Genomic DNA, 13,095 nt, shown 5'->3' with positions numbered 1-13,095 from the left:
TGGCACCTTCCCGGAGCCAGGATCAGAGGCAGGGGCACTGTGGGGCAGATTCCTCTCCAAGAATTCCCAGCATCCCAATCCCAGCCTCTTCTCCAGCACAGGGACATCTGGGATCAGGGTACCTTTGCTCCAGCTGTAGGAGCTGCCCTTCAGTTTGCCCTTGGATTTGGGAACCTCCATGGAAGCAAAGTCTGAAGCAAACCACAAGCCACCAACTCCCAAATTTCACTCCAACAGCCCCTGGAGCCCGTCGCAGCCATTCTGGGATCAACCCTGAGCTCATCCTCTCCAAAATCCCATTTTCCACGCTAAACCTCGGCGTAGTTTATGCCGGGATTTGTGGAGATTGCTGCCCATCCCCACAGACGCTCCTGGGATCAATCTGGGCTCGTGCAGGGACGGGGGGCCCCACGGAGCTTTCCCTGTTGGAGCCGTTTCCTTCCCCGCCTCCAACTTTCCCTTTTTCCATGGATTCATCCCCCTCCCACACCCCCCTTCCCTGTCTGCAGCTGCAACCCCAGACACATCTGGGCACATCTGGGCTGGCCTTCACAGCCGCGCCGCCTCGGGAGAATCCAGCTGGAAGATTTCACCTTCTGGACTGGGGGAGTTTGTCCCCCATTCCCTGGATTAGGCCCCTCAAAGCCAGACACCGCGCCTGGAAAACTCCGTGTGAGGCTTTAACGGGGCCCTCCTTCATCAAAGCACCAACTTTTCCAGCTCCAGGTGGAGACATCCCAGGAAATGGAGCTGCCAAAAAGCCGGCAGCGGCGGCTGCGGGCTCCTGATCCCACCAGGGTGGTCTCCCTTTCCCTGTCCTACCCCACAGCCCACCTCGGATGCTGTAAATAGGATTAGGCCCTAAATTATGGGATTTTATGGGCCAGCAGGAAGTTTTGTTGGGATAATTATCCTGATAAATGAGGCGCAGTTAAACAGAGCTGAAATCAAGGGCAGGCTCTGACCTTCTCCCAAAGATGGATGGGATGGGATGGGGATGGGATGGGGATGGGATGGGGATGGGATGGGATGGGATGGGATGGGATGGGATGGGATGGGATGGGATGGGATGGGTGCTGGCAATGGGTTGTGGTCATGGAGAGGTCATGGGGAAATGATGGGTGCTGGTCATTGGGATGGAATGGGATGAGAGATCATGGGTGCTGGTCACGGGGATGTAAGGGGGTGGGATGGGATCCATGGAATTGGATGAGAGGTCATGGGTGCTGGTCACGGGGATGTAATGGGGTGGGATGGGATCCATGGAATGGGAGATGATGGGTGCCAGCAGTGGGTGCCGGTCACAGGGATAGAATAGAATGGGATGGGATGGGATGGGATCTGTGGGATGGAATGGGATGGGAGATGATGGGTGCTGTTCATGGGGATGGGATGGGATCCATAGGATGGGATGAAATGGGAGATGGTGGGTGCTGGTCCCAGGAATTTCATGGAGAAGGAAGCAGCAATTCCAGCTTTGCTCAGCACCAAGGGCCACCCCGGACATCCCAGCCCCTCCCCCCTCAGCCAGATGACCCTGGGACCCCAAATTCCCCCCTCATTCGAGCTCAAACCCCTCCCCCATAGTTTGAACCAACACCTGAATCCTCCCAGGCCTCCAAACCCCCGGTGATCTGTCGGGATTTGCTTTTCCCAGCCGGATCCGAGCCAGCTCTGCCTCCCCTTGGCTCTTCCACGGCAGTTTTGATTGGCTCTAATTAAAGCTGGAGCAGAACAGCAGTGTGGGCGGTCAGACAATTAGGGAGCAGCTCTTGCACAAGAGGAGCTGCCAGGGCCTCCCCTCCCCGAAACCTCTCACCAGACAGGTTCCCAGCACGGCTCCCACAATTCCTCCTGGGAATTGCAGCGTTCCACACGCCCAGAGCTTTTTCCCTGGGAGGTTTTCCCCGGGAAGGTGATTCCCTCACAGATTGATCCCATTCCTCGTGTGTCCCTCAGTTGTCCCATGGGCTGGGCTTTGGGTTGTGGCCTTCCCTCCAAATCCCACAGCTCGAATTCCTCACTGGGTTAAACTGGGATAAACTGGTGCCGATTTTCCTTGGATGAGAAAGTCAAATTGTCTTCTGCTGTGGAACTTCCTGCTCCAGTGACTCGTTAATCCAGGTGGTGAAGGTCACTGGACTGTTGTGGGGATGGAGGGATGGATGGATGGATGGATGGATGGATGGATGGATGGATGGATGGATGGATGGATGGATGGATGGATGGATGGATGGATGTTTCCCCCACGTTTAATTCAAGTGTTTGCAAAGCCTCGTTGTTGAAACAGGATGGAAACATCCTGGGCTGGTCAAATTAAAGGGAATGAGGAGAATTTGGGATGGATTCCACAGGACTGGAGCTGAAACATCTCCAATCCCTTGGGATGGGGCTGCTGGGGGGCTCCTGAGCTGCTTTTCTCCTTAAAAATTCCATTTTAGGGGGAAAATGGTGTCCAGGTGAGCAGGGAAAGGGGAGCAATGGGGGCAGAGTTGGACCCCTGGGTTTGGGTGGTGCTGGAGCCCTTGGTGGATTTGTTGTTGGAAAATCCATGGAAAAGCAGTGGGAGATTGGCAGTGGTGGAAGTGGGATCAGCTGCCACAGGCTGGAGCATTCCAAGAGATCCCCCCAGGTCACATCCCATTCCAGGTGATCCACATGTCCCACCCTAAACCCACCCCAGGTCCCACCCCAGCTGATTCCCCGTGCTCCATTCCAAGGGATCCCTCGTCTGCCATTCCATGTGGTCCCCTCCCAGATCCCATCCTGGATGATGTCCCAGATCCCGTCCCAGGTGCTCCCTACCCCAGATCCCACACGGGGATGATCCCCCAGATCCCATGTGGGGATGAGGGAGGGATGGATGGATGGATGGATGGATGGATGGATGGATGGATGGATGGATGGATGGATGGATGGATGGATGGACAAACTCCCCCTCATTTGTCACTGTCCCCTCCTTTACTCCCTGAGTAAGAGATGAGTAAAACCAACCTTACAATGGGGAGCACTCTCAGCTCACCCCTGACTAACAGGGCAGGACCCCACACCCCTCCCCGATCCAGCCCCACCACCCTGCCTCGGGTCCGACCCCGGAGGAGGCCCCAGAGGTGACTCAGGGTCCCGGCAGCTCTGAGTAACTGGGATCTGCCGGGACCTGCACTGGGGGATCCTCCCTCGGCGGCTTTGATGCACCGCCAGCACCACCTGGGGCTGGGGAGGCTGGGGGGGACCCCTCCAACTCCTTTGCACAGCTCCAACCCCCTCCAAAATATCCCTAAAACGGGGAGAAATCCCGTGTGTCACCCCCACTGCTGCCTCCCCCCGAAACCACGGAGCCACAGCCCACATCCCTTAATTAGGGCTCTGTTGGGAGCTGGCCCCGTGAAACGGCACCGTGGGAGCAGCGGGACGAGAGCCAGCGTGGCCACGGGGGTTGGGTCACTCTTCTTCGCCAGCTCCCAAAACTTCCTGATCCATTCCCATTCCTGCTGAGCCTCTCCCACATCTCCCAGCTCCTGCCTCCTCCTCCTCCTGCTGCTGCTGCTGCTCATCCAGGGAGAGGCATCCGGAGGGAGGAGGCCCCGTCTCCTCCTCCCCGCTGGCGCCTCGGCGTGCCGGGACAGAGCCGCGTGCTCGCGGGAAGCGCCATGGCCGAGCGGCTGTCGGAGGAGAAAATCGCGGAATTCAAGGAAGCGTTTTCCCTCTTTGACCGCGACGGGGACGGCTGCATCACCACCAAGGAGCTGGGCACCGTCATGCGCTCGCTGGGCCAGAACCCCACCGAGGCCGAGCTGCAGGACATGGTGGGCGAGGTGGACGCCGACGGCAGCGGCACCATCGACTTCCCGGAGTTCCTGTCGCTGATGGCCAGGAAGATGAGGGACACGGACAGCGAGGAGGAGATCCGGGAGGCTTTCCGGGTTTTTGATAAGGATGGGAACGGCTACATCAGCGCGGCCGAGCTGCGGCACGTCATGACCAACCTGGGGGAGAAGCTGACGGACGAGGAGGTGGACGAGATGATCAAGGAGGCCGACTGCAACAACGACGGGCAGGTCAACTACGAGGAGTTCGTGAGGATGATGACAGAGAAGTGACGGCCTCCATCATCCACCTCCAGCTCCGTTCCACAGGTAACTCCCTGGGATGTCGTATCCATGGGAAATCCCCAGATCTTGGGTGTCCCCCATCCCGGCCACCTCGCACTGGAGGTTGGAAGAATCAATGTTTGCGGTGATTTTTTTTTAATTTTTCCTTCCATTTTTTTCCCGTAGGCAACAGAGGTTGTGGTGGTCCTGCCCCATCCCCTCCATCCCCTCCATCCCCTCCCACCTTCTCCAAGCTGGAAAAATCCTCTTTTATCCCAGTTGGAGCATCACCAAGCAGCGCCTGCACCGGATGCGGGCATCCTGCCTGGGCTGCAGATGGATTTGGGGTCCCCATGGGATGCACGTCTTGTGTCCATAGAGATTCCAGTGAATATTCCCTGACATCCCTGAGTCCAATAAAAAACGTCCCCCCCACATCCTGGTGGCTGCCAGTGCCTCATTTGGCTTCTCCTTGGGATCCCTGCTGAAAAATATTCCCTCAAATCATCCCGGTCAGGCTCAAGCCCCTCCTCATCTCCATCCTCTTCCCATTCCACCCCTTTTCCCAACAAGCTGGAAAGATGCCCCAGTGGGTGCTGGACACCAGGATGTGGCTGTCCCCATCCCAAATCCCATCATTTTGGGATCTGTCTCCACCCCCAGGGTCTCAGGGCCCTTTTTCCTCCTCCAAGCTAAGAGTTGGCAGCCGGATTTATCCCTAATCCATCCCAAAGCTGAGCAGAGCAGGATTCACCTTTCCTGGCCCTCCCAAACTCCCGTGACTCAGTTTCCCCACAAACAGGGGCAATCCTGGGATGGGATCGTTCCCTACACAACAGAATTTCAAGGATTAATCAATGCTCCATCACTAACGAGCAAATGGGGCTGAGCTGCTCCGTGAGGAACTTTGGATCCGCCACGACTTCACCCCCACTTCCAGCCCATCCCTGGGGCTGGGAACTTTGGCAGTCCCACTTGTTTTCCCGGGAAAACCAGGCAGGTGGTGGCAGAGCCGAGCACGCCCACGCTCCCTCCCAGCACCTCCCCTCTCCCTCACGCTCCCAGGATGAGAGCGCTGCAAAGTCCAATCCCCAAATCCAGCAAAATCCAGCCGGAAAAAATTCCAGAGTGAGCAGGTCACGCCGGGCTGTTGTAATGGGGCAGCTAAAATTAGTCCTCCCCAAAACCAGGGTTATTTATTTATTTAATGCCGGGTTCCAGCTCCAAACCAATCCTGGTATTTTTAGGCCTGACCTTTTTTTCTCCTTCTATTTTTGGGTTGTTTAATTTCCAAAGTGTTTTTTCCGCTCTGCTTATCCCGGGATGGTTTTTCCTAACGATGATCCCAAATGGGAGGCTGGATCCTGGCCCGGCAGCTCCATCAACAAAGCAGGAAGTTTATCCATGTTTTCCCATTTTTCCCTGAATTTGGGAGAGCAGTGGGAAGGTTCCCACCAGCACAAGTTGGGATGGACACATGGATGGACGTGGTTTGGGATTTTGTTTCCCAAATCCAGGTTTTCAGGCCCAAATTGTGCCTCTAGAGGGGAAGGAGCTGATGGAATTGCAGGATCCAGGCCGGCAGATCCATGACCAATGGATTTCCATCTGGTGTTGGATAATAATTGGATTAATTGAGGCCCAGGGGATGCACTCGGAGCCCGGGAAATTCAGAGGATCCCTGGTCTCTCCCTTATCCCTCTGTGTCCCGATTTCCCACCCTAAAACCTGGTCAGGATGTTCCCTGCGCCTGGGGATGGGGATTGAAGGGTGGCATGTGGGATAGGGATCCCCTGGGAAGGGTCCAGGGGGAGGCTGATGTGGAATCTGGGATAGGGATCCCCTGGAATGGGACCTTGGGATCATCCGATGTGGGAACTGGGATAGGAATCACCTGGGATGGATCCTGGAATGGATCATCTGGTGTGGAAAAGGGGTGGGGATGTCCTGGGGGATCATCCCCGTGTGGGATCTGGGGTAGGGAGCACCTGGGACGGGATCTGGGACATCATCCAGGATGGGATCTGGGAGGGGACCACGTGGAATGGCAGACGAGGGATCCCTTGGAATGGAGCACAGGGAATCAGCTGGGGTGGGACCTGGGGTGGGTTTAGGGTGGGACATGTGGATCACCTGGAATGGGATGTGACCTGGGGGGATCTCTTGGAATGCAACTCAAGGGCAAATCTCCTGGATCCAGCCTGTGGCAGCTGATCCCACTTCCACCACTGCCAATCTCCCACTGCTTTTCCATGGATTTTCCAACAACAAATCCACCAAGGGCTCCAGCACCACCCAAACCCAGGGGTCCAACTCTGCCCCCATTGCTCCCCTTTCCCTGCTCACCTGGACACTGTTTTTCCCCTAAAATGGATTTTTTAAGGAGAAAAGCAGCTCAGGAGCCCCCCAGCAGCCCCCATCCCAAGGGACCGGAGATGTTTCAGCTCCAGTCCTGTGGAATCCATCCCAAATTCTCCTCATTCCCTTTAATTTGACCAGCCCAGGATGTTTCCATCCTGTTTCAACAATGAGGCTTTGCAAACACTCGAATTAAACGTGGGGGAAACAACGCCGAGACCTCCCGAGGTTTTCCCAAAGGATTTTTTCCCGGTTTCCCCATTTTTCCCCCTTCCAGGCCCTCTGGATCCGTGGCTCCCTGCCCCCTCCCCGGCAATACCTCTGCCCTTAAGCAAACATGACGTCGTGCCTGGGAAATGTCTCCGGGAAGAGGAGGCCCCTCCATATCCAGCTGCCAGAAAAAAAGTCTGGAAAAACGGCTCTGGAAGCGGGATTGATCCAGGTTGGTGGCGGGAGGGCTTGGGGAGGCCGTGGAGGGAAGCTGGGTTGGGAAATCCAGGCAGGTTCTGCACGGGGGGGAATAAAAACAAAGCCCAAAACTTCATTCCCAAACTCGTTTTTCCAATGTTTACTTCGGAAAAAAAAAGGTTCCATTTCCCGGGGGGGAGGGGGTTTGAACCTGTTTTAAAGGGATTTTTCTCCCCGGTTTTCCACTTTCGGGTTCTTTGTGAAAGGAGGAATTCCTGCCCGCGGGAGAAATTGAAAACCCCACACAAATCACCCCAAAACCGGGCAAGGGGAAATGTGGGAAGCGCTGTGCAGGGATGGCCAAAATGATGGAGAATGGAAAAATTCGGTGCCAATTCCAACACTGAGGCTGAGGCTGATGGGGAAGAGCTTTGGGGGAAAATTTTGATTCCTGAAAAGTCCCTGATTTTGGGACTGGAGGAGTTGGGTTTATCCCCAAGTTCATTTGGTTTTGGCTTTAATCCCTCTGTTCCACATGGAATTCTGGGGATGAGGAGAGGGAACAGCAGGACAGGGAGAGGGTGGCGGGCGGGAGAAGGAGAGGGCAATAAAGGAGAGCAGGGGATGGACACAAGGGAGGGACAAGAGGGAGCAGGAATTGGGGACAAGAAGAACCGGGAGAGGGGGAAAAACATGGAATAAACGGGAGCAGGAACTGGAGAAAAGCTGAATCGGGAGAATGGAGCAGTGGGACAAGGAAAAGGGGGAGCAGGAGAAGGGGATAAGGACGAGACTTCGAGCTGGAGCGAAATGGGAACAGGAGAAAAACGGGACTAAAAAAGGGGACCTGAAAAAAGCAGGAGATGGGAACAAGTGTGAGCAGGAGCAGGGATCAGCGGGAGAGGGGGACAAGGAAAAGTGGGAGCAGGAGAAGGGAGCAGGGGACACGGACAAGGCTTTGAGCTGAGACGATCCCAGAGCCCCTGCGAGGAGGGGGCGCCTCCCCAGCCCCTCCATCCCATTCTTCCCGGCATTCCCGAGGCTCAGGGTGAATCCCAAGGGATTTTGCGGAGGCTCCTCCCGGGAACCTCCAGCTGCCTCCACATTCCAAAGGGCTCCTCTCCCACCGCCCAGGGCCTTCCCAAACTCGGGTCACCACAATCCCGAGGGGATCAATCCCGAGGGAATTCGGAGCGTGAAATCCAACCTGGGACTGGATTTCCAATCCAAGAAGGGATTTCCAACATCCCGGGATGGGCAGAGGTGGCTCCAGCCCGGCCGGAAGGGGATTGAACTGGAAAAGGAGTTTGGAGATGCCGGGAGAGATTTGGGGACACCTGGAAGGATCCCGAATCCCGCAGCTTCCATAGGGCGGTGAGCACGGGCCCGCAGGGGATGAATTCCCCCTAAAAGCCTCTCCATCCCAAAATTCCCCCAACCCAAAAAGTCAGGAATTCCCCGCAGGGGTTAAATGCAACCGGAGCCGCTCGGTTTTCCCGGAGCTGGAGCTCTCAGGAATGGGGACAAACGGGGAATTAACGGGATCGCGAGCTCAGTCCCGGCGCATCCGCGTGCTACCAGCCCCATCCCGATGGGAATTTGGGAATGTTTTCCCTCTTTTCTCCGCCGGGATGGGCGGGAGGATGCGGCGGCTGCTCCGTGAGACACCCCCGGGGATAAAGAATGAAAAATTCCCCCGCATTCCCAGCTCCGCCGTTTGGGATCCCGGCGCTTTCCGCTTTTTCTCGATTCCTGAAATTCCCGCTTTGGTTAAAACTGATCCCAAATCAGCTCCAGAAAGGAGAAATCCCCAAAAAACAAACAAACAAACAAACAAAAGAGCCCAGGCAGAGCTGAAAAGAGGAAACAACAATTCTGCATCCCCTCCATCCCCGTTTTTCCCAGTTTTCAGCCCATCCATGGAAGCACCGCCTGCCCTGTGCTCCCCTTCCCGCTGTCCCGCTCCTTTCCCGCAATTCCCGCTTTGCTCCTTAAAAATGCGCCTCCCCTGAGCCGAGATCAGAGGGAATTTCATTATCCCAGACAGATCTGGCAATTCCAAGTCTCTTCGCGGGGGAGGATTGAAGACTGGGGGCGGGAATTGAACCCTCTGGAAGTGATTTGTTGTTCCCAAAGAAAACAAAAAATTCCCAAATTCCCGAATCCAGGTTTGGCGGGGCCGGAGTTTGCGGACTGAGGAGCTTTGCTGGGATCAAAGGGAATTTTGGCTCCCAGGGATTCGCGATTCCCGCCCACGGGAAACAGCCCGGGCTTCTTTTGGGGAGCAGAGTTTTCCAAGCTTTTCCAGGATTTCTGTTTCTCCGGGATGAAGAATTCCCGCTCCCCCGGGAGCTTTGGATGCTTTTCCCGGGGGAAGCAGCTCCGCCAAGCGGCGCCGAGGCGGAAAGAGGCTCCCGCATCCCAATCCTGCGGATTCCTGAGGAATTTTTCCACAATTCCGCCCAAAAAAGCCACGGGAAGCTCTTCTGGGATAAGGACTCGGGGGGGAGTTGGAGAGGATTGGAGAGCATTCCTTAGGAAGAGAGGGAGTGTCCCGTTTTTCCAGCTGGGTTTGGAGTTTCGGGAAGCTCGGGAAGGGGAGGGATAAAAGCAGGAATGGCCCCGTGGGATTTGGGATGGATCCGCACCTGGATTTGGGAATAACGAGCGAAGGAATTGTCCCAAAAAATGGGCGCGGCCCAATCCAGTTTATTATTCCCGTTATTCCAGCTGCTTCCGGCATTCCCAGAAATCCCAAAATCCTTTACAGCTCCAGCCAGGAACGACCCCCATCCCTGTGATCCCAGAGTGATTTGGGATCCTCCAAGGTTTTTATCCCAAAACTTGGATCCAGATGATCCTGAAAATCCAGGGAAGATCCCCAAGAATTCCAGCGGGGATGGAAGGAACTGGGAACGGTGACGGGACACGGAGCAGCTCCAAGGCGGCCTCCGGGATGGAACGACCGGAATTATTCCCGGAAATTCATGGATCAGGAGGGGCCACGAGCCAGATGGGAATGAAAGGTTATTCCCACTTTTCCGAGCTGGAATTCCAGCAGGGACGGTGCCCGGATCCCGCTGGATGCCTGGATTGAGCCGGAATTCCCGGAATGGATGGGAAATAAATTCCCAAACTTTGGGATCTCCCAGAAATCCCCCAAAACCCAGGGAAAATAAAGGAGCCCCCCACGGGATTGGGGGATTTTGTTACGGATTGTCCAAGGAATCTTTGGGCTTCTCCACCGGAAACTTGGATTCCAGAATTCCCAACTTTTACCGGGATAGGCAGGGTTGGAAAAACAACCTGAAAATGGGATCTGGGATCCCTAAAAAGGGAATCTGCGATCTCTAAGATGGGATTTGAGATTCCTAAAAGGAATTTGGATCCTTAAAAAAGGATTTGGGATCCCTAAAGAGGGAATTTGGGATCATTAAAAAGCAATTTGGGATCCCTAAAACCGAATTTGGATCCCTGAAAAGGATTTGGGATCCCTAAAAAGGGAATCTGGGATCATTAAAAAGGGATTTGGGATCCCTAAAACCGAATTTGGATCCCTGAAAAGGATTTGGGATCCCTAAAAAGGGATTTGGGATCATTAAATGGAATTTGGATCCCTAAAAAGGGATTTGGGACCTCTAAGAAGGGATTCAGGATCATTTAAAAGGGAATCTGGGATCCCTAAAAATGGGATTTGGGATTCCTAGTAAAGGGAATTTTGATCCCTAAAAAGGGAATTTGGGATCCTTAAAAAGGGATTTGGGATCTCTAAGGAGGGATTTGGGAGCCCTAAAAGGGAATTTGAATCCCTAAAAGGGAATTTGGGATCCCTAAAAGAGATTTGGGATCTCTAAGAAGGGATTTGGGATCCCTAAAAGGGAATTTGATCCTTAAAGGGGGATTTGGGATCATTAAACGGGGATTTGGGATCCTTAAAAAGGGAATTTGAATCCCTAAAAGGGATTTGGGATCTCTAAGAAGGGATTTGGGAGCCCTAAAAGGGAATTTGATCCTTAAAGGGGAATTTGGGATCCTTAAAAAGGGAATTTGAATCCCTAAAAGGGAATTTGGGATCCCTAAAAGAGATTTGGGATCTCTAAGAAGGGATTTGGGAGCCCTAAAAGGGAATTTGATCCTTAAAGGGGGATTTGGAATCCTTAAAAAGGGAATTTGGGATCCCTAAAAGGGATTTGGGATCCCTAAAAGGGAATTTGATCCTTAAAGGGGGATTTGGGATCCCTAAAAATGGGATTTGGGATCCTTAAAAAGGGAATTTGAATCCCTAAAAGGGAATTTGGGATCCCTAAAAGAGATTTGGGATCTCTAAGAAGGGATTTGGGAGCCCTAAAAGGGAATTTGATCCTTAAAGGGGAATTTGGGATCCTTAAAAATGGGATTTGGGATCCTTAAAAAGGGAATTTGAATCCCTAAAAGGGAATTTGGGATCCCTAAAAGGGAATTTGGGATCTCTAAGAAGGGATTTGGGATCCCTAAAAGGGAATTTGATCCTTAAAGGGGGATTTGGGATCATTAAAGGGGGATTTGGGATCCCTAAAAGGGATTTGGGATACCTAAAAGGGATTTGGGATCTCTAAGAAGGGATTTGGGAGCCCTAAAAGGGAATTTGATCCTTAAAGGGGGATTTGGGATCATTAAAGGGGGATTTGGGATCCTTAAAAAGGGAATTTGAATCCCTAAAAGGGAATTTGGGATCCCTAAAAGAGATTTGGGATCTCTAAGAAGGGATTTGGGATCCCTAAAAGGGAATTTGATCCTTAAAGGGGGATTTGGGATCATTAAACGGGGATTTGGGATCCTTAAAAAGGGAATTTGAATCCTTAAAAGGGAATTTGGGATCCCTAAAAGGGATTTGGGATCTCTAAGAAGGGATTTGGGAGCCCTAAAAGGGAATTTGATCTTTAAAGGGGGATTTGGGATCCTTAAAAAGGGAATTTGGGATCCCTAAAAGGGATTTGGGATCCCTAAAAGGGATTTGGGATCTCTAAGAAGGGATTTGGGAGCCCTAAAAGGGAATTTGATCCTTAAAGGGGAATTTGGGATCATTAAAGGGGATTTGGGAGCCTTAAAAAGGGCATTTGAATCCTTAAAAGGGAATTTGGGATCCCTAAAAGGGATTTGGGATCTCTAAGAAGGGATTTGGGAGCCCTAAAAGGGAATTTGATCCTTAAAGGGGGATTTGGAATCCTTAAAAATGGGATTTTGGGATCCCTAAAAGGGATTTGGGATCCCTAAAAGGGATTTGGGATCTCTAAGAAGGGATTTGGGATCCCTAAAAGGGAATTTGATCCTTAAAGGGGAATTTGGGATCTCTAAAAGGGAATTTGGGATCCCTAAAAGGGATTTGGGATCTCTAAGAAGGGATTTGGGATCCCTAAAACTGGGCTTTCCCAGACTATCCCAAGGCTTTTCCCAACCTCTCCTCAGCAGATCTTTGGGAATCCCTTCCCGCCGGATCCGAGCCCTGGGATGGCCCCGGGGGACCCCGAAAGGTCCCTCCCGACCCCAAACGGTTCCGCAGCAGCTTCTTCCCGGCCCAAAATCCCATCAAAACCCATCCCTGGGGCTGCCCTGGCTCCGGGGCCGTCCCACAGTCCCGGGAACGCCGCAGGAATTCCGGGAGCAGCACGGCAGCACTCGGGAATTTGTTTTTCCATCCAGCTCCAAAGTGGGCACCAAAAAACCCCAATAAAGGGGGGGGGGGATGCAATTAAAAGTGAAATTAATTAAAAATTCATTAAAAATCAATTCTAAAGTCAAAGTCAATTAAAAATCGATTAAAAATCGATTAAAAATCGATTAAAAATCAATTCGAAATTAATTCAAAATTAATTCAAAATTAATTTTAAAAATTAATCATAAATTAATTCAAATTTAATTTTAAATTAATTCAAAATTAATTTAAAAATCAATTAGAAATTAATTCAAAATTAATTCAAAATTAATTTAAAAATTAATCATAAATTAATTCAAATTTAATTTAAAATTAATTCAAAATTAATTTAAAATTTTTAAAAATTCCAAATTAATTCAAAAATTTAAATAATTTTAAAATCAATTAAAATTCATTCAAAATTTTAAATTATTAAAACTCAATTCCAAATTAATTCTAAATTGATTCAAAATTAAAAATCAATTAAAAATGAGTTAAAAATTTTAAATTAATTCAAAACAAATTCAAAATTTAATATTAATTAAAAACCATTTAAAATCAATTCAA

General features: G+C 51.8%; 1 protein-coding gene and 1 long non-coding RNA gene across 2 annotated transcripts; one reads left to right on the top strand and one right to left on the bottom strand.

The window, feature by feature from the left end:
* The first annotated feature begins 3,155 nt into the window (after positions 1-3,155).
* On the top strand, positions 3,156-4,513 carry LOC138120959 (calmodulin, striated muscle). The gene is made up of 2 exons (XM_069034090.1): positions 3,156-4,136; positions 4,278-4,513. Exon 1 carries the CDS (start codon positions 3,651-3,653, stop codon positions 4,098-4,100), a length of 450 nt encoding a protein of 149 aa, XP_068890191.1. The 5' UTR covers positions 3,156-3,650; the 3' UTR covers positions 4,101-4,136; positions 4,278-4,513.
* A 5,020-nt stretch (positions 4,514-9,533) lies between these two features.
* On the bottom strand, positions 9,534-12,794 carry LOC138120874 (uncharacterized). The gene is made up of 2 exons (XR_011155983.1): positions 11,429-12,794; positions 9,534-11,326 (listed from the first exon to the last, which is right to left on the bottom strand). It is a non-coding gene; the product is annotated as an uncharacterized lncRNA (long non-coding RNA).
* Positions 12,795-13,095: the final 301 nt, after the last annotated feature.

This window comes from Aphelocoma coerulescens, chromosome 1A (genome assembly GCF_041296385.1).
Source record: "Aphelocoma coerulescens isolate FSJ_1873_10779 chromosome 1A, UR_Acoe_1.0, whole genome shotgun sequence".
In the NCBI taxonomy this organism is placed as follows: Eukaryota; Metazoa; Chordata; class Aves; order Passeriformes; family Corvidae; genus Aphelocoma; species Aphelocoma coerulescens.
Note: the sequence above shows the minus strand (reverse complement) of the source record. Positions and strands in the feature narration are given on the sequence as shown.

Excerpts from the sequence above, each read along its gene's own strand:
- LOC138120959 (XM_069034090.1), top strand. The coding sequence starts at position 3,651 with ATGGCCGAGCGGCTGTCGGAGGAGAAAATCGCGGAATTCAAGGAAGCG.